Source organism: Plasmodium yoelii, assembly GCF_900002385.2.
Source record: "Plasmodium yoelii strain 17X genome assembly, chromosome: 5".
NCBI lineage: Eukaryota > Apicomplexa > Aconoidasida > Haemosporida > Plasmodiidae > Plasmodium > Plasmodium yoelii.
The window spans coordinates 905198-930616 of NC_036177.2; the positions used below are offsets into that span (position 1 = coordinate 905198).

The 25419-nt window shown below is 22.7% G+C and overlaps 6 protein-coding genes across 6 annotated transcripts; 3 read left to right on the plus strand and 3 right to left on the minus strand.

Annotated features, from left to right (window-relative positions):
* Positions 1–804: 804 nt before the first annotated feature.
* On the minus strand, positions 805–3009 carry PY17X_0521100 (pyruvate kinase 2, putative; the record flags this gene model as incomplete). Its single annotated transcript, XM_719002.2, has 1 exon — positions 805–3009. The coding sequence occupies one exon, from the start codon at positions 3007–3009 to the stop codon at positions 805–807; it is 2205 nt and encodes a 734-aa protein (XP_724095.2).
* Positions 3010–4672: 1663 nt separating this feature from the next.
* PY17X_0521200 (conserved Plasmodium protein, unknown function) lies at positions 4673–8493 on the plus strand (the record flags this gene model as incomplete). The annotated part of the gene is made up of 12 exons (XM_022955255.1): positions 4673–4908; positions 5174–5288; positions 5447–5545; positions 5654–5862; positions 5943–6079; positions 6212–6318; positions 6482–6547; positions 6713–6818; positions 6943–7161; positions 7299–7600; positions 7735–8015; positions 8238–8493. 12 exons carry the CDS (start codon positions 4673–4675, stop codon positions 8491–8493), a joined length of 2133 nt encoding a protein of 710 aa, XP_022811703.1.
* Positions 8494–9164: 671 nt separating this feature from the next.
* On the minus strand, positions 9165–10070 carry PY17X_0521300 (ADP/ATP transporter on adenylate translocase, putative; the record flags this gene model as incomplete). Its single annotated transcript, XM_719005.1, has 1 exon — positions 9165–10070. One exon carries the CDS (start codon positions 10068–10070, stop codon positions 9165–9167), a length of 906 nt encoding a protein of 301 aa, XP_724098.1.
* Positions 10071–12483: 2413 nt separating this feature from the next.
* Positions 12484–15867, minus strand: PY17X_0521400 (conserved Plasmodium protein, unknown function; the record flags this gene model as incomplete). The annotated part of the gene is made up of 1 exon (XM_719006.1): positions 12484–15867. The coding sequence occupies one exon, from the start codon at positions 15865–15867 to the stop codon at positions 12484–12486; it is 3384 nt and encodes a 1127-aa protein (XP_724099.1).
* A 2452-nt stretch (positions 15868–18319) lies between these two features.
* Positions 18320–20569, plus strand: PY17X_0521500 (uncharacterized protein; the record flags this gene model as incomplete). Its single annotated transcript, XM_719230.2, has 1 exon — positions 18320–20569. One exon carries the CDS (start codon positions 18320–18322, stop codon positions 20567–20569), a length of 2250 nt encoding a protein of 749 aa, XP_724323.2.
* Positions 20570–21881: 1312 nt separating this feature from the next.
* On the plus strand, positions 21882–24843 carry PY17X_0521600 (TFIIH basal transcription factor complex helicase XPB subunit, putative; the record flags this gene model as incomplete). Its single annotated transcript, XM_022955257.1, has 3 exons — positions 21882–22012; positions 22203–22963; positions 23108–24843. The coding sequence occupies 3 exons, from the start codon at positions 21882–21884 to the stop codon at positions 24841–24843; spliced, it is 2628 nt and encodes an 875-aa protein (XP_022811704.1).
* Between the last annotated feature and the right edge of the window lie 576 nt (positions 24844–25419).

The window sequence follows — 25419 nt, forward strand, 5'->3', positions numbered from 1 at the left end:
ATTTATAATTATAAAAATTATATCTTTAAAACTTTTCTGTAAACAATTGGAGGGCAACAAAATGCAGTGTACTTTTTTTTTCACAAACACGTATTTGTACAACAATTGTAAGGTTAACTGTATATAAGTGCGCATATATTTATGTGCTAATATTCAATGGGTTATTATAATATATATGGTTGTTAACTAATAACAACACATACTTTATAATAAACAATCAGGTCATTATCATATTCACAGATATAAATAATTTTTTATGTTTTCCATTATATAATAACCCAATATTTGATCTTTCATACGATGTAGCATTATACTTAAGTATGTTTTCAAAAAAATGTTTAAAAGTATAAGAAAAACAAAAAAGGGTTAATTAGTATAATAAATAAAAATATAACAAGGAAAAATGTAACAAGCAAAAATATAAAAATGGATGAAATAAGTTTATATTGCATTTTTTTAGTATGAAGAAAATCATTATGTTGTAGAATAGTATGTACCTATGGCAATCGTGTGTGTACAATGTTTTAACGATAAACTACATGAGTTCTGTTAAAGGTGCCACGATTTCTATTGTTATACTTTCCATGTATATCATTTGCGATTATTTTTTTTAAAAACTAGCCAAGTTTATATTTAAAATTTGTTCATAAAAAATAAAAATACAGAAACAAACATAATAATTGTGTTGAAAATGTACACTGAGTATAAGTAAATAAGTGAATGGGTAAATGTATATCATATTTTCATCGCTTCATCACGAGAAAAAGTTGCTACTTCCATTTTTTTATGAGAAACAGCCAATGTTTAGTTTTCTAAACATGGTTGACATAAATAAATCAAATTAGCCGAATTTTTAATATTTTCAGTAAATGTAACAAGCGAATATTCATCAGGTGAAGTAACAAAACCTTCTTGTTTTGAAATTTGACATCCATAATTAATTAAGGATATAAAATCTTTATTTGTACCAGTTTCTATAGTTGAATAGTATGGATATATACCCCATGCTAATTGTAATTTTCGTGACAAATGTTTATTATCAGTCACAACAACAATTGGTGCTTTAGTTTTTAAATTACTTAATTTTAGTATTTTATTAAAGTCATTAGAAAATAAAACTATCGATTTGAGGTTTATATTGTTGCTTATATCTCTTATACTGTATATTAATTTATCAAAATGTGAGGTATCTGAGGATGTTTTTTTTTTCTGTTCATTTGACGTATCGGAAATATTTCCAAGTTGTTTCAAATGATTATGTGTATTCACAAAGCTGATATTATTGCTATTAATATTTTCTGCCTTCTTCTGTGTATATTCATAAAAATAATAATCCTTCTCCACATTTTGTATTATACTATTTTGCGTTGAAGATGATAAAATAGGGTATTTCCCAGTAGCTGTTTCAGCGGATAACATAACACAATCAGCCCCATCATAAAGAGCAGTAGCAACATCAGTAACTTCAGCTCTTGTAGGAGATGGTATAAATCTCATACTTTCTAGCATTTGTGTAGCCACAATAACTATTTTGTTATATTTTGTTTTACATAAATTTATAATTTTTTTTTGCAATATTGGTAAATTAGATAAATTTGTTTCAATTCCTAAATCACCTCTTGCAATCATAATACCATCCGATAATTTTATAATATTATCTATATTTTTAACAGCTGATGGTTTTTCAATTTTCGAAATTATGAATATCTTATTCACATCCTTATTAAGAGTATACTTAGATATTTCATTATCCAAATTTTTATTAAATGAGGAACTTTCTCCAGAATTGGCACTAACTACATTGGCATCTTCAAAGTGTGTACCGCGATCATTCATCTCTTGATCCATGTCACCAACATCTAAATTATTATTTTTATACACATTGTATATTTGTTTATATGTGTGATAATTTTTTAAATAATAATTATTATAATAATCATTTATTTCTTTTATATAAAAATCTGTGTTATCGTCATAATCTTTATATTGTAATTCATTTACGTCATAAACAATTCGATTTTTTTTTATATTTTTATAAAAATCACTTTCATAATAATCATTAATAATATTTTTTAAAAATATTAAATCATATTCAGTTTGTACAAAGGAGTAACCTAAATAATCCACACCTTCATTAATACAAAATAGTATATCTTTTATATCTTTTTCATTTAATACCTCTATTGGCATTATCATATTTGGAATACAAAATCCCTTTTTGCTGTATAGTTTTCCTCCTGTTAAAACAGTAGCTTTTACTGAGATATCTTGATCGCTATTATATGCAATACCTTCTACTTTCATTTTTAAATTTCCATCATCAAGCAATATTATTTGCCCTGGTTTTACATTTTTTAATAAATCTGGATAATTTAAAAACACTCTATTTTTATTTCCTAACTTGTTTGATAAATCGAAGGAAAATGTATCTCCTTCCTTTAATTCTACAAATGTATTTTTTTCATCGTCAATTTGATTTTGTTCATTTTTTTCAAATTCACCTATTCTTATTTTAGGGCCTTGTATATCCCCTAATATTCCGATTGATGTGTTATATTTCTTTTCTAATATTCTTATAGCATTAATTATATACTTTTTGATACTTTTGGGACCATGAGAAAAATTTAATCTAAATACATCAATTCCACTTAAGTATAACTTTTCAAGATTTTCAAACATTTCTGTTGATGGTCCTACTGTGGCTATTTGTTTACATTTTGTGAATGATAATTTATTTGTTTTCGTATCTGTATTACTAATGTTTGTATTTTGTAAATCTTCAAAATTATTTTGTGAATATATTGCATTTCTTTTTTTTCCTGATGCCGTTTTTGCTGTTATCCTATTTCTTTTGTTTTCTAAAGTCTTATTTATATAAGCGTTATTCAAAAATAATAATCCATCTCCTGTGTGATGTAGATCCAGATTATTCAAATGTGAATTATTTTTTAGTCCGTAAACAAAACATGTTATTAATTCTGCGATGAGGTAAAAACTAGATAACCTCATTTTATTATCGAATATACTTATATTTTATAACCCTATTTTTTATGTGATATTGACACCAGGTTAACCTTTTAAAGAGTATATGTTTGCTAGGTAGGAAGAATATAGATCGGGCATACGCATATATATATATATATATTGAAGATATTTATAGGTATGTATAATTTATTTATTCGTTTGTTTACATGAACTTCTGAATGTGTATAATACATACTACTTTTTTCAAAATACCAAGTGGCGAAATAGTAAACATATCCCAATTTTATTTTTTTTATTTTTAAATTATTTCCTCAGTTTTTTTCATTTGCAATAATAAAAAAATATATTTATTTTTTTTTAATATGACATGTTTTACTGATTTATTTTCTTTGAATCTATAAATTTAATTATGGGAAGTGAAAAAGATAATATTATTTTTTTTTTCAGCCACATAAAAATATATATTTTTGTGCGTGCAATATAGGCATATATTTTCCCCCCGTTATGGTGTTAGATTTATTTTTTCTGTACCCAACACATTAGATCATTTAAGAAATGTGTTTATGTTACAAAAATAAAAAAAAAATATAACTTTTTTTAAGTATGAAAATTTAATTCTTTTTTATTTTCACTTTTTGGTATATTGTTTTGTCGAAACTAAACCAAATTCACATTTTATGGTATAGCGATATACCCTGTCGTATTCAATAAAAAGGTTGCATTTTCTTGACAACTTTTATCATATTTTTTTTCTATAATATTGAAATTATTCATTTTGTTTACTCTTTCTCGAGGAATAAAACATAAGGTAAAAAGTATTTTACATAAAAACGGGTTACACTTTAAATAGGTGTATAGTATGTGTCGATCTACATCGGTATGCACATACACATCATATTTTTTTTTGAAAGCTTTTCATATTTTTAAAAAGTAAAAATAATAGAAAAACAACAATATTTATTTATGAATCGTAAAAATAATTGCACCTGTTTATAATACTAGTATTTTGTTACCGTATATATGACTATATTATACATGCTATATGTTGTAATATAAAAAGCATTGTAACTAAGGGATTATAGATCCTTTAGCTAGTTTTTTATGAAATAAAACATATTTACAGTCTAATCTTCCTTTATATGTGGTTTTTATTAAAATTGAAAAAAAAAAAAAAATTGTCAATGGTCATGTGCATGCCAAGAATTTTCCATATTCCTGATTTTTGAGTGATGTTCGAAAAATTTTTTTTTATTCGATTTTATATTTATTGTATTCCTTTTAAACGTGTTAACATAAATATGATAAAATAAAAATGTAAAATGGCTTCATATAGAGAAAATGAATATGTTTAGGGGGGAGCATGACCTTTCAAGCTATGATTACCGTGTATATACATATGTAAAAATACATATATATATAACTATATTAAAATTAATACTACATATATCTTTAGAAAATCACATGATTGAATAATTCATGAAATAAATAGTATTAGGTATTGTTAAAAATGACGAATAGTAATCATATGGTCACTGAAATATAACATTTCCTTGCGTCTATGAAATTTTTGTTGACTATATTATTATAAATGCATTTTTTTGTGAAAGGAATAGTTTATTTTATATTTTTTCTAAATATACCGTTTGAAATATTTGTTTATGGTTAATATTCATATAACATATTAAAAATGATTTTTAATAAATATAAAAAAAAAGTGAAAAACACAAAAAGGGAATATTGTGATGTACCAGAAGATGATAACAAAGAAAAGACGGTTTTATCAGATGTAGTTACTAACGAAAATAGTTTTAAAAATATAATATTAAAAAATTATTTTAAAATAATCCTAAAAAATATATACAACAATTTTTACAAAAATAATTATTTTTTTGAAATTGTTCTATATGTGGACATAATCAAAATGTTAGTTCTAAGGAAAATAATATATATGTGCATGTATTGTGTATATATAATATATTATGATATGATAATGTAGTATAATATACATAGGTTTTATTATTATGTATTATATTTTTACTTCTTAATATATTTTTACTTCCTAATATATTTTTACTTCCTAATATATTTTTACTTCCTAATATATTTTTACTTCCTAATATATTTTTACTTCCTAATATATTTTTACTTCCTATTATATTTTCCACTTTTTGCGTTCTTCGAAATATAGAATAGACTCAGGATTATATGACGACTGCCAAATAACTACAAACTTTATTTCATTTACCAAAAATTTTAACAAAAATGTGTACATTTTGTTTTCGGAGTTTTTAGAAAGTTTTAGGGTAATATATAATTAATTTCATATGTTTAATTATTTGTGAATATATTAATATGTATATATAGAGACACATAATTTATATAAACTAAACATATGTTAGCTACAATATTAATATATTAGTTGAATTTAAAAAACATCATAAATATATTATACTACAATCAGGATGAAAACAATAAAAAAGATTTTATAAATTATTTGGACATTTTATTAAAGAATAAATTTTTTACTATTATTCTTGTTCCTATTAATACCCCTATAAAAGTATTAAATAATTTAAGTAAAAAATTAAATATTTAAGAACAAACACATTAGTTGTATATTTTTATATGACTATACATGTATAAACATGTTCTTTATTTTTGTATTCAGACGGATTGTATTACTAATCTGAGCAAATCAAACAAGCTAGAGAAAAATATTTATGAAGTAATTGAACTTATTAATGCTACACTTATACGAAAAGATAAAAAAAGTTTCTTATATAAAACTTTTTATATGAGAATATGTGATTGTTCTCATAAATACATGCCTTATCAAAATATAATTGTAAAAACCTTTAAACTTGGTGGAGTTAATAAGTAAACACACTTTTGAAAAAAAAAAAAATTGTTTATGCATCTGTGAGAATGGAATATATTTTTTTCTTTATTTTTAACAGAAGCAACAAATATAAGGGGAAATGTCCCTTTTGCTTTACCAAAGAATATGAAGAAATAATAATAAAAAGAAAATTCAAAAATTTTTTTATCTTAACATTTTCATTTACCAAAGATATGGACGAATACAATAGCAAAGGTTACATTTTCATATTTTCGAAATTTATTAATGTCTATATTCATGTGAACCCATGGAAATGATAACTATGTATATGTTTGTATTTATATGTATATCTATCTATATTTGTTTATATTTTTTTTCAATGTTTAGATGAATGTATAACGTTTGATGTATTATATCATGATGTCAGTGAAAAAAATGAGCCATTTGAAAATGGGCTAAAATACAACTTAATCGTTGTACCTATTCCTGATGAAGTTTGTATTACACATATGAAATTTAACAAAACAGATATACATAATAAAAAAAAACTATACAATATATATAGAGACAAAGATAACACAGAAACGTATTTATCTATGTTTGGTAATATAATATCGTATATTTATTATTTAAAATTAATTTTTTATTTTTTTTTAGCTAAGCAAAAATGGTTCTAAAGGGGCACATACTAATACTCTTTGGTTGTTAAACTATAGGGGGCATGTAATTATGAAAAAAAAAAAAATATATATGCATATACCGCATTAATAATCATTAAAATGATGATGATAAACTGTGTATACAATATATGTGATTATCTATACAGATAAAATTATATTATATTTTTATATGAAATTGTATATATATATATGCATTATATATTTTAAGGAAATAAACAAGTTTGAGAGCGGAAAACTACCGTTAAATGGAAATTTGAATCCATCCTTATTGATGCAACAATTTAACTGCTTTATAAAGGACCAAAATTTATGCGGTATATTAATTCAGCTAAATATGTGTAAACCTGACTAATCAATATATCATCGAATATATATATATATATATAGATGCAGATGTGAACATAAATTTTCCCATACACATTTTTTACAACCAAACAGATATGAAAAACATTATTTTTAATATTCTAAAGATTCCGAGTGACAATTTTTGTTTGAATAAAATATGCAAAACAACGAAACTTTCCCTAATTTTAATTAGCATAAGTAGTAACTTTTTAAAATATTCAAAATTAGATATATCAGCATATCATATATTTAATAAGATAAACACTGGAAAATCTGTAAATAGTTGTAGCATCAAGGAACATCCCTTAAAAAGTAAACAAACATGAAAATGTATAATTTTATTTACTATATTATGATAAATATATATATTATTAGTTGTTTCGTGATAATTTCCATGTATATGCTTATAATTAAATGGATACTAATTTATTATTGATATATATATATAGGGATAAGAGGACCACATTGTTTTTTCATATGTTCAGATGAAATAATAATGACAGAAATAGTTAAATTTTGCAACTATTTTTGCAATATAAAAATGTTAAATATGAAAGTCGATTCGTTTAGTATATTGTTAACACAAAAATATGACATATTAGTTATAAATATAAATAATTTTAGTAGTTCTCAAATAGATGCACTAGAAGAAATATTAAAAAATGGGGTATACAAAAATAAAAAAGATTCCGTTCCTATTTCAACAACCTTTTGGGTCTATGCTGCAAAGCCATATATTCGAAATGAATACGTAAGAAATGAGCATACACAATGTTCACAAATATTAAATATGGAGAGAAAGATTGATACCGCATATGCATATACATTTTCGCAATCCTATTGACTATACATATCCAAAAAATTGTTGGTATATTATTTTTACAGGAATTTAATACATATATAAAGGGAAATTTGTTAGCGCGTTTTGATTTTCTTTTTGATCTAAACTTTGGAGACGATGATGAAATTATTGATGAAATATTACAAATGACAGATAATGATGAAGAAAAAAAAATGTTTGATTATTATTTTGATCTAAATAATGAATATAATTATTTAAAAAAAGGTAATTTCCCAAATTATGAATTTACTGAAATGAGTGATATGTCTGAATCTATAATACAAAAATATTTTCATATGGCCTCGGATTTATCAACCCTAACTATGTAAGTTTTTATGTAATTCGATATTTCATATCTATGTGTATAATATTATATTATATTATATTTTTCCTATATACATACATTAAATTTTATTTGGTTAATTTATCACTCATTAAACATTATACAATTTTATTTTGATGGTATGCAGTTATATAATTATTTTTCATATTCAAATGTTAAATAATATATGTTTTTTTTTTTTTTTGGATGTATTTTTTTATACAGACATCATATAGGAATTTGCGAATTGCTATGTATCAGTATTTCGATATTGTTAAGAAAAAAAGAATGTTCAATTGAACATGTGGTTTTAGGATTGTTTTTATACGATAGATTTGTATCTTCCACAAAAAATAAATTAACTCAATTTGATAAAAATATTTTAAATGATATAATAAACTCCAAATCAGATGAAGATAATTCTTTTTACAAACTAATGAATTATTTTTCTTCTTATTTAAGCGCAACAATAAATTTGTAAATTATATAATAACCCATTCGTATTTTTCTAAAGATGTACATACACCTTTTGAGGAATTTCATATTAGGTTGTGCATACAAAAACTGATATTCATTTTTATTATGCTTCACTAAAATAGTTTGTTACTGTTTTTTCTTGATACCAAAAAAAAGATAAACAAGCAGCAGTTATTATTACATTAGTAAAATAACGACTAATTTTAAATAAAAAGCGTATGCAACTCATATAACGGTATATACATTATTACACGTATACAATATGGGTGTATATAATTATGCATGTGAAATTCTGCTACGTGTGAAAAAATAAAAGTAATGCTGATAGATATTTGGAATAAAGTATGAATAAAAAAAACACATATATAACTATGCATATGTATATAAATGTGTATATACATGCATTATATAGTTTATTATTATACAATGTAATAATTAAAAAATGATGATATCTTAAAGTGGCTTCCTTGAAATTATAAGCAACTTTTAAGTCATCTTATAATATATTACTTACTCTTTTTACACAAACGCAAATATATGTAATAAATTTTACAAATCGAAGAAGTATATTTTATATCAACATATTTAATATTTTTCTTATGTTAATAAATATTAATAGCTACATGCTTAACATATGAATACAAACTATTTTTTTTTTCACATTTTTTTATTCAGTTAAAGCAATCTTTGCAATTCGTCATAAAAAACGAGAACAAGAGCTCCACCAGCTCCTCTAATAACATTAGCCCATGCTCCTTTGAAAAATCCTCTAATACCTTCATGTTTTAATATTTTAATCCAACAGTCAATGGTATTTTTATATTGAATATCTTCTTTTGCTTTTCTACCTGACATCATCATCATTCTTCTTCTGACTGTATCAAATGGATATGAAATTAAACCAGCCAAAATAGTAACTGATTGTGCAACTGACCATTTCAAAATAATATTTGTATTTTTATCATTATTAAATAATATAGCCTTAGCACTATCGTATAAACCAAAGTATGAACCTCTATATACAATAATACCCGTAACTGAAATACCAAAACCGCTATATAATGATAGAATTCCTGTTTGTTTGTATATTTTTTTTAAGCAATCAAATAATCCATTAAATTGCCTATCTTTTCCTTTTCCTATATCTGATGCTAATCTTGTTCTTGCAAAATCTAAAGGATAAACTATAAGTAAAGAAATAGCTCCTGCGGTTGCTCCTGATAATACATTAACACAAAAAAATTTCGCAAATTCTGTATTTTGATCATATCTTGGAAATATATTTTTAAAATAATCTTTGAAAGCAAAATTAAAAGCTTGTGTTGGGAAATATCGAATAACATTTGCTAAATTTCCTCTCCATAATGATGTAACACCTTGTTCCTGTGATACTCTTTTAAAGCAGTTTATTAGCCCAGAATATCTTTCGACCTGACCAGATTTTATTTCAGGTATAGAATCTTGTGTTTGTATTAACATTTTTACTCTTTCTATTGGAGCAACTACAGTTTTTGAAATAGCGGCAGATACACCGCCCATTAAAAAGTCAGCAGCAAAGCTTGTTTTGAAATCTCCACTCATTTTGAATAAATATAAAAATAAAAATAATAAATTGTTTTATATTTATTTTTTTTTTACGCAAAAATTGATAAATTTATTGCAGAAATTATATATTTCTACGCTATTCAAATAGAATATAAATCGAATTTCTGGATAATAAAAAAATCAAAAAATTTATATTTTGATTTTTCAAATATATATGATATATTATTGAAAATTATTAAATTTTACAAAAATATATTTGTATAATCTATACACATAAAAAAATATATAATTTGTTATTATTATACTATTTTTTTTGAAATAAGTTGTTTATCTTCAAATAAACTTGTATTATGGATATTTTATCTTGAGTTAGCTTTCGTTTTGTTATATGTAACTTTTATTGTGAAATATTTAGCCACTACATTAAAATTTTATCTGAAAGAAAGGAGTAAATATGCATATATTTATATTTTTCTTGCTTATATATACATAAAAATGATGTGCGCGCATATTACATATATGTATATACGAAATGGTCTGTTTTTTTTTAATACAAATTTAAGTTTGGGTATTATAAAAATATTGTAAATATTTATTCATCGCATTAAAACATAAAAACAAGAATAAACATGTTTCAAGATATAAATATCGTGTATAAATTATGAATACATTAATGCGGACCAGAAAAAACAAAGTAGTATAATAGATAAAACATGTAAGAATACTGTTTGATAAATGTTTTTTTAATTCACAATTTTTTTTGTATCGATTATGCATTTGTTAATACATATGGAAGTATATTAGAGCATACATAAGGATAATGTAAAGTATTAATTATACATATAATATTTTATGTTGGTATTTCTTATTTACTTTCTGTTTGTATTTCAGGATTAGTTTTGCTTTATCTTATTAATTTACAATTAAATATTATATTTTCCTGTATTTTTTTTTTTCCTTGATAAATTTTAATGATTTTGTTTAATAATCTAGAATCCATAAAATTGTTTCAAGTTTCATAAAACCATTTTAAAGATATTTTTATTGGATTATTATAATAAATAAATATTTATTTAATTTATTATTATTATTTTTTTTATTTTTTTTTTTTTTAATGCGTGCTTCTTTATCATTTAAATGAAGTTATTATTTTCTTTGATGCATGCACATTGTTATATATTATTTTTATTATAATATTTTATTGCCTATTAAATTTATATATTTTCCCTTTTATAGTAGGGAACATATATCCATGAAAATATTTTAATGTTCATATTATAATTTAAGTTACTTTTTTATTATTTATTTATGGCGTTTTTAATTTATACGTATGACATTGACACAATTTTTTTGATAAAAATAAATATTTTACAATTTGTAACCTCTTTCTTTGCTTAAAATTTTGGAAAATTGTTTTATTTTACAATTTGTAACTTTTCTTTGCTTAAAAATTTGGAAAATTGTTTTATTTTACAATTTGTAACTCTTTCTTTGCTTAAAATTTTGGAAAATTGTTTTATTTTACAATTTGTAACCTCTTTCTTTGCTTAAAATTTTGGAAAATTGTTTTATTTTACAATTTGTAACTTTTCTTTACTTAAAATTTTGGAAAATTGTTTTATTTTATTTTTTTATTTTTTATTCTTTATTATTAAACACAAATTTATATATAATAAGCGTTATATATATTATTTTACGAAAAAAAAGGACGAAATGATATAAAAAATAAGAGTTACAAAATATTTTCTTAATTTATATTAAATGTTATCATCCATAAGGACAACTTTTACAATTTCATGAAACTAGATTGAAAATTTATTATATTTTATGAAAAAACTATGCACACTTATGACATTTTATAATATTATTCTCATATATAACTTAGTAAAAAAGAAAGCAAATCTTTTTTTTGCCTTTTTTAGCTATTTCTTAATATAGTATGTTTCATATTTTACTAATTGGTATTACATATGTTACCATTTTATTACGTATCTTAAAAATAAACAAATTGATATTATTATCGTTTGGTATTCTTTATAATATTTCAAATAATCAATTTAAAAAATATAAAAAGTTAATTAAAATGAGCATTAAAAGACAAAAACACATAAGATATGTAAGGTATGAAAACATTAAATGAATTTTTATAAGAAAACAAATATATTATCACATGAGAAAATAAAATGTATTAATTGTTTGATAAAAGAGGTTTAGAAATAAACTGAAAAATATTCATAAATAAAAAATACAATTTAGGGAAAATGTCAAAAATGTCAAATGGATACGTAAAGGTTTATATACATTGCATTTTAATTAATACATTTAAACGGTACATAACAAAACAACGGTTTCATTTTTTGGGCATGCTTAATTTTCATGGAAGCATTTTAATTTGTATTTATATTATTATTATTGTTGTAGCTATTTTAATTTATATTTCCATGTGACCTTAAGTCATTCCAGGAAATATGTAAAAAATGTAGAATGAATTTATAAAAACATTTTTTTTTAACTTAATAATTAATTCGCTATTTGTATTTCCAAAAGAAATATATGGAAATGAGTTTACATGAAATTGGTTGGATTGGTTTAAATTGTTTTCAACATTGTTTTCTTCAATCTGTTTGTTTTTTTGATATAATAAATAAATAAATGAATTTTCATACATTATTTTCGTTGCATTAAAAAGGGATTCTTCGAATTCGGGAAAATATTCCATTATTTCTTCATCATAGTGCGTTTTGAGGTTGTTATTATAAAAGCTGGTTGTATTTTGTTTTTTATCTTTTAGTTTGTTAATATTATTTATGTTTTTATCAGAATAATTTATTTTTTCTGTTAATATGGATTTATTTTCACAATTCTGAGCATTAAATAAATAATTTTTTTTTAAAAGATAAATTAAATATTCATTATTTAGTGGAATATATGAAAAATTTGATAGTATTTTTAATTGACAAGTGTGTAATGCGTTAATGCAGTTTTGTACTTGTTTTTGTTCTGTTTGATTTTTTCCTAATATAGAAAATTTTTCATTTTTTAAAAAATTATTCAATTTAATTTCATATATATCTGATAATATTAATAAAAAATATATCTTCAATTCTTTAGCATTTATATTATTAGTGTTAAAGTCTATATTATTTAATAAAGTATTATTATGATTATAAAAACAATTATAAAATAAAAAATTATTTGTTTCTTTTTTATCCCTTTTTTCCAATTGGAAATTGCATGTTTTTTTTATAATATCGCAATTATAAATTGTATTTACGTGTTTTATATTTTTTTCATTGTATTTATCTAATATTTCATGATTTTCCATTTGTTCCAAATTTTGAGTATCGTCACAGTTTATTTTTTTATCAAAAATTATAGCTTTAAATATATTTTCACAAAATGTAATACACTTTTCATTTAGAAATAACACTGGGTTTATATATATATGCAATGATAATAATATTTTATCCTTTAAGCTAAGAAAAGGGCTGAATTTATCTAATAAATCGACTAATTTGTGTAAAATATATGTTTCTCTTTGTAATGTTTGTATAGAATATACTGACAATATTTGAAAAATAAAAAAGAAACTCTTTGAACTTTTTATCTTTGAAAATAAATTATTTATAGCTGAATTAAAAAATATATAATTAATATCATAATTTCTCTTCTTTATAAAGTATAAAAAAGGTAGTAATATTTTTTCATCTATTGATTTAAAGTTATTAAGTATATCTATACAAAGATTTTGTAATAGCATATCACTAAATCGAATATTAAAATAAGCACATGAACAAAATATATAAATAATATTAATATAATTAAATTTATTTAATTTATGTTCTATTTGTGTATATAAAAATTTTAAAAAATTTGATATTTCTGAATTATTTTTACAACTTGTTATTTGTGTGTATTTATAAAAAGACAAATATATATCTGTAATATCTTTTTCGTTATAATTATTTTTATCAAATAATATTTTTAAATGAGATAATAACAAATTAAATAAATTTTTATCCAATAAATTTAAATTTACTAAAAATTTTAATATAATACATGAATTATATACATTAAATATATTTATTTGTTTTTTTGTTTCAATTTTTATATATTCATATATATTATAATAATTAGGAATTTTTAATTTATCTATGTTACATGCTAAAAAACATAAATCTTTTTTATTTAATTGTATTAAATTTTTTTCTTTTTTTGTATGCATGATATAGCTATTATCGTTTTTAGAAAAGTAATTCACAAGGATTGCTCGTTTTTCTAGCATATTATTATGACTATATGAATATTCCATGTTATTATATATGTTATCATTCTCACTTGTGTTATTTATACCTTCATTTTTTATTTTTTTTTCGTCAGTGTTTTGATCCGTATTTGAATGCATAGGTAATTCATAACTATGTTCATAAACATCAGAGATAGTATCACTTAACATATCCCCATTACTGTTTAATACTCCTTTTTTGAGTTTATGCTTTTTTATTTTATTTAAATTGAGATTGACAACACATGAAAGAATAATATGTTTGAATAAATTATTGTCGTTAATTTTATGTATCTTTAGAACATACATTAACATATTTAAAGAGCATATATCGATAGTGTGTATTTTGCACAAATTTGTATGCTCTATGCTATGTTTAGTTAATAATATTTTTTTTATTTTTGAAAATACTGATTTATCAATAGTTCCTTTTAAATTTGTGTAACTATAAATAAACAAAATTAAATGATTATAATCCATTTCATTATTATGAAAAAATAAGAAATAAATAAAAAGTTTATAAATAATATGTTTAAATTCTTGTATATATTCCAACTTATTTACAATATTTATTTTTGAATAAGTATTACATAATATAGTTATGTCAAAGAAGTTTAATCTGTTTATATTTGTTCGATTTTCACTAAACATATTTTTATTTCCATTGTATTTGTTATTATTACTTCTATTGGTCATATTAAAAATTATTTTGAAATCTGAATAATCATTTTGACTTATTAATTTATTCCACCCTTTTTTTTTACTTTCATTATAAGCAGAAATAGGGCATGAATTCATAATTTTTTCATTTTTCTTAGTAATTTGTTCTAATTCGTTAGCTACACATGAATTAAAAAAATTTACAAAATATTCTGCACATTTTTGTGTGTTTTTGTTTTTATTATTTATTAAAATGAAGTATTTCTGATAATATAAAATATAAATTAGTTTAAATGTAAAAGGATTTAAAAAGTTCAAATGAATAAACGGAAATGAATTCGAAATACTATAAATAGTAATAATTATTTGTTTTAAATTCATATTAAAAATAAAATTAATATTTTCAATATTTGCTACATTTCTCCAAAAGCTGTTATCTCTAATTTTTTTTGTGTTTAATAAATGAATTATAACAGAAAAATCATTTTCATTTAATTTCTTTGATTTTAAAAGGTCTAAAAAATGATCATTAAATTTGTATATACTACATAAATCATCCTTTCTGCAAAATTTTCGTATTTTTCTAATCATCTCAGATTGTTTCTCTTTTTCAGTTTGACTTATATTTTTTGGAGTACTATATTTTATGTTTTCTTCATTTATTTTATCATTTTGTGTATTTACAAAACTGAAATATTTCTTATCCCCTTTTAATTTATTATAATCCAACGAAAGGTGAGTTAAAAATCTTTTACCCCCATCATTTTTTTTTATAAACCCTTTAATTTCATTTATATATTTTTTTTGGTGATTTATAACTTGTATTTTAATATGCGGATATACATGATCTTGTACACTTCGAATGCCACATTTGTGGAGGTGTTTCATTTAACTAATTTATATATTATGTATTTATATATTTATATATTTGAACTTTTATAGTTAATAAAAACTAAGCATTTATTTAAAAGCGATTTGTGGGGGATATATGCAAAACGTGCACACATATAGCGAGATGGCATATATTAAAAGGGGATAATTAAGTATGTTAAAAAATTAGGCTTGTAATGCTAAATTATATAGTATAATATAATGTGCGTATGTTTTATAATGAATATATTCTTCCATATGTGTGTGTATTGTAATATTGAGCTGTTTTAGTTAAAAATGTGCTACTTTTTTTCAACTATAGTTAGGAACTGTCAAACTTCTGAATACTATATATATATATTGTTTGTATTTTCCTTTTATTATTTCGACGTGAAAATTCTGTTGTCCTGATTGTTTATAGTATTTTCATAATTTATAAAATTTATATTATTACTTAAGATTTGATGTTTGATTCTCATAAAAGTGCTAAGAAAAATGGAAACTAAAAATGATAAAAATTTTCCTTTACTTAATATATATTTTTCCAAATTATTTGATATTACTAATTTTAAAAAGCAAAGAAAATTATTATATCGCTTTTATATTAATTTTGTTATTTTTATTTATTATTATTATTACTTTATTATTTTTTATCTTAACTGTTAACATATATAGTTTTGTAAATTATGATTTATATAAAAAAAAAATATGCATACATCGTTGTGCGGTGAAAATATGCAAAATTACAAACGTTAAAATTTTCCCTTTTAACATTTTACTATTATTTGAACATTGCAAATATGGTAAAACATAATATATGGATACGTATATAATGCTGTATATTATGTATTACTATTTTTATTAAAAAAAAATATAATAATGTTTATAATATTTGGAAAAAAAAAAATATTGGAGCATATTGCAGTTTTCTTTTCTTGTTTATTATATTTTTTATTTGTAAGTATATTGTTTGACTAATTAAACATCTTAAAAAAACACACACATACATAAATACACGTGTTTTTAAATTTTATATGCATAATAAAGAATAAAAAAATATATAATACGTAGTATTTAAGACATTTCCATTTTGTTTTTACCACCATTGTAATGTTATATAATGGAAGAAATCTTTTTGGTTTTTTCGTTTTGTTTTTTATAGCATAACAAAAGTTTGACGTTTTTATATTTAATATTAAAAAGATTGAGGATATATATAATTATTTGTACAAATAAATATCCCCATGCCCACACATGCATATGTATATAATATATGATACATATAACTACGTATAAATGCATACCCAATATGTACATAATACATATACAATGCGCACTTTTATATTCAAAAATACATGCATAGACACATATTTTTCAGTTATATAGTTGTTAGGAGGAGGGGGAATATAATGAAATAAAAGTTACATAAGTAAAAAGTATATGTTAATATACAATCAACATTAATATTGATAGCAATTTTTTTTATGGTGGTTTAAATTAAAATAGGATTATAATTTTATTTATTTGCCTAAATTTGTAGCTGATTGACGAAAAGAGATAACATAAAATTGTGCACATATATGTAAATACATATATCATAATAGAAGTTGAAGAATTTGGGAAATTAGCGAAGGTTATGTGCATGCTAAAAATATAAACTAAGAAAGAAGAAATTTATAAATTGGATTTTATTTTTATAATTATATATATTATAGAACAAAGAGAAAATAAATGTGTAGCTTTTATAATTTTTAGATATTTATGGCATGTTTTTAAATATATATGTGTCATTTTTTCTTATCCATTTTGTTTTATTATTACACTTTCAATATATTCATTAATTTTTGTTTCAATTTTGCTGGATTTATATTTTATATTTTTTTTTTTTGTTCATTTTTTCCTAGAGCATTTTTCAGTATTTTCATTCCAACGTGTTTTGTGTTTTGCAGCCATTTTGTGTAGCTCATTTCATTTCGCTTTATTATATCGGCGGATTGTCGTATGAATATTTACTTTTTTCCATGTTTTTGTGCGTATATATAATAGATATATACATAACTATATGGATAAACGTGTATTTTTATCCATTTGCCCATTCGTTTATTTTTAAGTACATATATATATTGACAGTTAATTACATTCATGCCTATACCTGATAATATTAAAGTAAGAGTTCGTGATAAACTCAGTTATATGCAAGTATACAATTATTTTTGCATCAATCATTTGTGTATAATTATCCAAATCTAAATATTCTTTACCATTTGATTCAATGAGTAGTGAATAAAATTAAAAATTGGGTAAAGTACAAAATAAAATCAAGAAACGGGTGTAGGCAATTCTCATTTTTACTATTTGTAGCGAAATCATACAGAATATTTCAAGAAAATAATATATGTTTATAGAAAGAACGAATTTAACACACTTCTTATACAGCATATATACCACATTTTTATAAATTTCATAAAAAATGGATAAACTAGTGCCTATTGTTAATAAATTACAAAATGTACTTTCGTCATTTATCAGTAGTGAAACATTAAGCCTTCCACATATAGCAGTAATAGGAGCGCAGTCTGTTGGTAAAACATCTTTATTAGAATCACTTGTTGGTTTAAGTTTTATGCCCAAAGGAGAAGGTATAGCTACAAGAACACCAATAATAATACAATTAACTAATTCCAAAACAGAAGAATGTTATTGTACATTGACATATTATGATTGTGAAAGTAATCGAATAGAAAAACATATAGATGATTTTTCGATTTTAAATAATATGTTAATAGAAGTGACCGATGAAATAACAGGAGGAAATAAATGCATAAAAGAAACTCCTATAATTATAGAAATTCACAAAAATGATGTATTAGATTTAACATTAATTGATTTACCTGGTTTAACAAAAGTACCAGTTGGAAATCAACCACATAATGTAGAAGAACAAATTGGGTGCTTAGTTAATAAATATATTAAAAATCCTAATTGTATAATTTTAGCTGTTTCTTCAGCTAATATTGATTTAGCTAATTCTGATAGTTTAAAAATGGCTAGAAATGTAGATCCAAAACACGAAAGGACTATAGGTGTAATAACAAAGTGTGATGTTGTGGAAAAATCCGAAATATGGAAAAAAATGATTAGTGGGACTTTATATCCATTAAAAAAAGGTTTTGTAGCTGTAGTTTGTAGAAGTCAAAAGGATATTGATGATAATGTTAGTATTGATCAATCGTTGAGAAAAGAAGAAGAATATTTTAATCAATATATCGATTTTTCGAATCAAAATGAATGTATTATGGAATGTGGAATAAAAAATTTAGCAAAAAAATTAAATAATATACTTATTGAACATATAAAAAATACTGTACCATATTTAAAACCCAAAATAGATGCATTAAAAAGTATTGAAGAAGAAAAATTATTAGAGCTAGGTGAACCAATGGATAACATGAACCGTTCAGAATATCTAGCAGTTCTTGTTAATTATATTACAAAATTTTCTCAACAATATCAAGATATAATAGATGGAAAAGTATTCTATAAAGATAGAGTAGATGAATTAAAAGGAGGTGCAAGAATTCATTATATATTTAATGATTGGTATATTAAAGCATTAAATGATTTTTCCCCATTGGAATTATTAAGTGATGAAGAAATACGAATAGCTATTAGAAATTCAAGCGGGCCAAGAGGTGCATTGTTTGTGCCAGAAAGCGCATTTGAAACGCTAATAAAAAAATTAATAAATTGTTTAAAGGAGCCATCACTTCGTTGTGCTGATCAAGTATATGAAGAACTTATTAAAATTGTTGATAACTGTAAAATAAATGATATGGAAAGATTTACAAACTTAAAAAGTGCAATAAATGAACAAGTGAAAATTTTACTAAAAGATTGCTTACAACCAACAAAGGAAATGATCAAAAATCTTATGTTAATTGAGTTATCTTATATTAATACGAGCCATCCTGATTTTTTGAATGAACATTTTATGAAAAATGTATATGACAAAGATAATGAATATGTCGAAGATATGGAACCTGTTATTAAAATGCACAGTAACACCAATAAAAGCCCACATCATAAAAGGGATTATCACGAAAATTACATGAACTCGAACGGAATTCACAATAATGGGTATATACAATCACATCATCAAATGCATGATGGTATACATGGAACAATGAATAATGTGAATGATAAAATGAGCAGTAATACAGGAGGAAATATGGGGAATATCAATCATGCAACTATAAATCATGGCATTACATATAAGGAAGAAAATAAACTTTGGAAAAATAAAGAAGATTATAAATTACATAAAAATAAAGAAGGTACAAAAATAACTAATTTAAATAATAATAGAGAGAATGTTTTTGTTTTACCAGTTATTCCTGAAAAAATAATACCAGAATGTTCATCTTCTTCTAAAGAAATTATTGAAATTGATTTAATTAAATCATTAATTAATAATTATTTTAACATTGTAAGGAAACATATAGCTGATGCTGTACCCAAAGCTATAATGCATTTTATGGTTAATACATCGAGAAAAACAATGCAAAAAGTTTTAATTTCAAATTTACATAACAGTGAACTTCTTAACCTTTTTAATGAATGTTCTTCTATCAAAGTAAAACGAAATAATTGTAAAAAAAATTTAGAATCCTTAAATCAAGCTATTAAAATGTTAGCAGAAATCAGAAACCAGGACATTTAGTTAAAAATGAAATTAAGAATGTGAATGATTTGTTAAGAAAATTGAAAGGAGGGTTTAAAAATTTTTTTTTGTTTGACTGTTTTGGATTTTGAGAAATAATGTAGTAATTTAAATGATGACCAACTGAACATAAACATATATATAATGGTACTTTTAATATATACTATGTCATATATATGTGTGCATAGCATATCTTATATTTGAATTTTTTATGCATACCAATTTTTTATAAATTCTCAAAAATATTATTCATTTTATCAAAGCGATATGAAAAATAATAAATTGTTTTATTTATTATATGTTGAGATATCGCTTTTTTGTCTTTATTTTTTTTATTTTGTGTAATAAATTTACTTGCCCATATTTGTGGGTGCAAACAAACTTCCTACTGTAACAATAATATATATGTAATATTTAATATATGTAAACATTTAAATGAGATATTCATCATTTTTTCTTTTTTCTGACCCTTGAAACTTGGATTGATTATCATTATAACAAAACAAATCATCAATATAAGGATGTGTAAACGGGTATTATATATAGAGATAGGTAGATAATATGGTCTCACAAAATAGTGTGACTATCTTCTTACTATTTTTAGAGAATAAAAGGTAACTTGGAATAAAAAATTAATACTAAAAGTTTACTCTAAAAAATTAAAATGTAAAAAAGAGGGTAAAAAAAATAAAAGAATTGAGTGAATATGAAAAATATGGTAATTAGCAATATATATATAAACGTATAAAACATAAATGCAAAATTTTTGCTACGATTTGAAAAAAAAAAAAAAATCCACCCATAGTAATAAAATTATAAACATAATATAGTATATTTTTATCATTTCATTTTAAGTGTATGTTTATTTTTAATTATAGTGATAAACTATTTTTTTTCTTTTTTTTTTAATTTTGTTACTTGATGAAATTGCTTAATTGTTAAAGATGATACTTTAGCCAATAAGGTATGTCAGAATAAGTGAAATACTATACTTAGGGTAGTTATGTTTTATCTTTTTGTTGTATACACGTAATAGTGGATATATTTCCATAAAATACTACAATTGATCTATAAGTAATGGACCATCTTTGAATATATATGTATGTATCGTTTATAACCTGAAAAAAAAAGTTTATTAGTGCTAATTTTATGTTTCGTATTTTTAAGATATTTTGAAAAAAACTAATTTACATTCAAAACGTAAAATGATCGCATTTTGAGCCGAATAACAAAGGAAGGAACATTAATATTTTTGACTAACTAGGTACAAAACGTTTTATGGAAACATAAAATCTTGAATGAAGATGAAAATATGGATGATCCAAACGATTATATGTATGATAATATTAACACACATGGATTGAATAAAAGATCAGATATTTTATATGAAGATTATTATGCAAAAAATGTGAAACGACGGAGATTCAAGTCTTCCGAGAAAATGTTAATAAATAAAGATAAAAATTAAAGTTATTCATGTGTTTTCTCCCCATATATTAAGTTTTATTTATATATTTTTATGAATGTAGCTTATTAATACATATATGTGAGAATATCATTTGTATTTTAAGGGAATATATCATAATATATATGATATTGGTTTTCGCTTTTTTTTTTTGCTTTTTACTTTCAGAACGGAAGAAAATGAAGAGTTACCCAAAAAGGGAAAAAGGAAGCTTAAGGAGTATTATGAAGTTTTATTTGATAATAAAATAATAAATTTACCATTTAGTGCTGACTCAATAAATGTACAACAAAGAGGGTTTCATGATTATAGCAAAGAAATGAAATTAAAAAAAAATCATATGAACAAACCATTATGGATATGTTCAGATGGGTTTATATATTTGGAAATGTTCAACAGTTGTAGTAAACAAGCATCAGATTTTCTTATAACAATAGCAGAACCTATTTGTAGGCCTGAAATAATACATGAATTTCAGTTAACAATTTTTTCATTATATGCAGCTATATCTGTTGGTATAACCTTAGATGAATTATTATTAAATTTGGATAAATTTTCAAAAAACATATTACCTAGCGAATTAGTATATAGTATAACAAAAAGTGCTGAATCATTTGGTAAAGTAAAATTAGTATTAAGAGAAAATAAATATTATATTGAAGCTAAAGATAAATTTGAATTAGATTATTTATTAAATAATAATATTATTAAAAATGCACGTGTGTATTCAACAGATGTTAATAATAATAATAATGATTCAAAAAAAACTAATATATTTAATTTAAATAATAATTTTATGGGAAATAATAGAGTTGATAACAACACAGGTGCTTCTTCAGGAAATATTTTAAACGAAGAAGTGGAAAATAAAAAACAAAAGGATGCCTATGTCACATATGAGGCCCCTGTACTCGATACAACACAATTAGGTGAGTTTGATAATGGAATTGTAAATTGTGTGAATATATCACCACATTATATATATGTACATGTTTTTTTTTTTTTTTTTTTTTTTTTGAATGTATGTAAATCAATTAAAAAATTTCACAATCGATTTATTACTATTTTTGCAGGATTCAAAATAAGTGAAAGCGAAAAGCAGTTGATGCTAGAGGAAACAAAGAAAAATGGAAATGATAATTCGAACGAAAATTCAGCAGAAGTTTATTCTTTTGAAGTAAATTGTGATAAAATAGAAGAAGTTAAACAAGAAGCATTACAAACAATGCAAAGACCATTATTAATGGAATATGATTTTCGAAGAGATAAAAAAAACCCTAATTTAAATTGTTCATTAAAAAGTCATGTACAAATAAGATATTATCAAGAAAAGGCATTAAGAAAAATGTTTAGTAATGGTAGAAGCAGATCAGGTATAATAGTATTGCCTTGTGGTGTTGGTAAAACATTAACTGGTATAACTGCAGCAAGTACTATAAAAAAATCTTCCTTATTTTTAACAACATCAGCAGTAGCTGTTGAGCAATGGAAGAAACAGTTTGAAGATTTTACAAATATTCATCCAAGGCATATAAGAATATTAACATCAGATTATAAGTTTGATTTATGGCCAATTAATGAGGCTGGCGTATTAATATCAACATATACTATGTTGGCATATTCAGGTAAAAGAAGTGAACAAAGTTTAAAAATTGTTAATGATATAAGAAGAAGAGAATGGGGTTTATTAGTTTTTGACGAAGTGCAATTTGCCCCTGCGCCATCATTTAGAAGAATTAATGATATAGTAAAGTCACATTGTAAACTTGGGCTTACTGCTACATTAGTTAGAGAAGATTTGCTTATAAGAGATTTGCAATGGATTATTGGGCCTAAGTTATATGAAGCTAATTGGGTAGAATTACAAAATAAAGGATTTTTGGCAAAAGCTTTATGCAAAGAAATTTGGTGTAGTATGCCAAGTTCTTTTTATAAATATTATTTAAAATCAAATAGCTTTATAAAACGACGATTATATACATGTAATCCTAGAAAATTAATGATGTGTGAATATTTAATAAAATATCATGAACAAAATAATGATAAAATTATAGTTTTTAGTGATAATATATTTGCACTATTACATATAGCAAAAACTTTGAATAAACCTTTTATTTATGGTAAATTGTCACCTATTGAAAGAATTGCAATAATAAATAAATTTAAAAATGATTCAACAATTAATACTATTTTGTTAAGTAAGGTCGGAGATAATGCCATAGATATACCTATAGCAAATGTTGTTATACAAATATCATTTAATTTTGCTTCGAGAAGGCAAGAAGCACAAAGATTAGGAAGAATTATTCGACCAAAAAACAAAGCAAATGAAAAAAAAAATATCAATGATCCTGATTCGTTTTTTTATTCTTTAGTTAGTAAAGATACTATTGAAATGTGTTACTCAGATAAAAGGCAACGATTTCTTATAAACCAAGGATATGCTTATAATGTTCTTAGTGATAATATTGTTGATTTTAATAAATTAAATTTAGTATATAAAAATAAAAAAATTCAAGATAATTTACTTAAATGTATTTTGGCTAGTACAGATGATGGAAATAATGATGAAGATGATGATGCATTTGATGATATGAATTTTAAAAAGGAAACCCCCAAAACTAATAAAAGGAATAATAGTGTTTTATCAAGTAATAATGACAATTTATTGAGAAAATCAGATAGTGACGGACTTTTAAAATTATCTACAAATATGGATATAACATTTAATGATAAAAAAAAAACTGCTTCGAAAAAGTTTGCAGATAAACACATTCTTTTCAGAAAATTTTTGAATCAAAACCGATAAATCAAGATATACAAAGAAGTTATTGTTCGAAGGGATAGTTTTTAATTTTGTTTTGTGTGTCCCTATAAATATGAAAATATAAAAAAAACGAAATTGCAAAAATACAGCCATCAAAATGTATATTGCAATTCTTTGCATCGTAACAGTTTTTTTTTTTTCATTTTTTTTCCCATTTTTTTTTGTAAAAATATATATTTCGGTATATTTGCTACTATACCATGTATATATAAATAGTTACACGTTGTTATGCATATTTGGCGAATATTGAACTAACATATTTTGTAACTAATATGTGTTACAATTAATTTGGCATGTTTAACATGCATAAATATAATAATAATAATAAAATAACCCAGACATATTAGTGTAGTTTTTACCGTTACTAATGCTTTATAAATATATTCAACAAAATAATTTTTGGTATTCACAAAATGAAAATGAATACTATATAGATTATCATTATATATACATATAATATGTGATTAAGCATTTATTGTATTAGGATGAAATATAATTTTTTTTGAACTCACATGTTCTTTATTTAAAATTCGATGAGTACATAAATATATCACATGT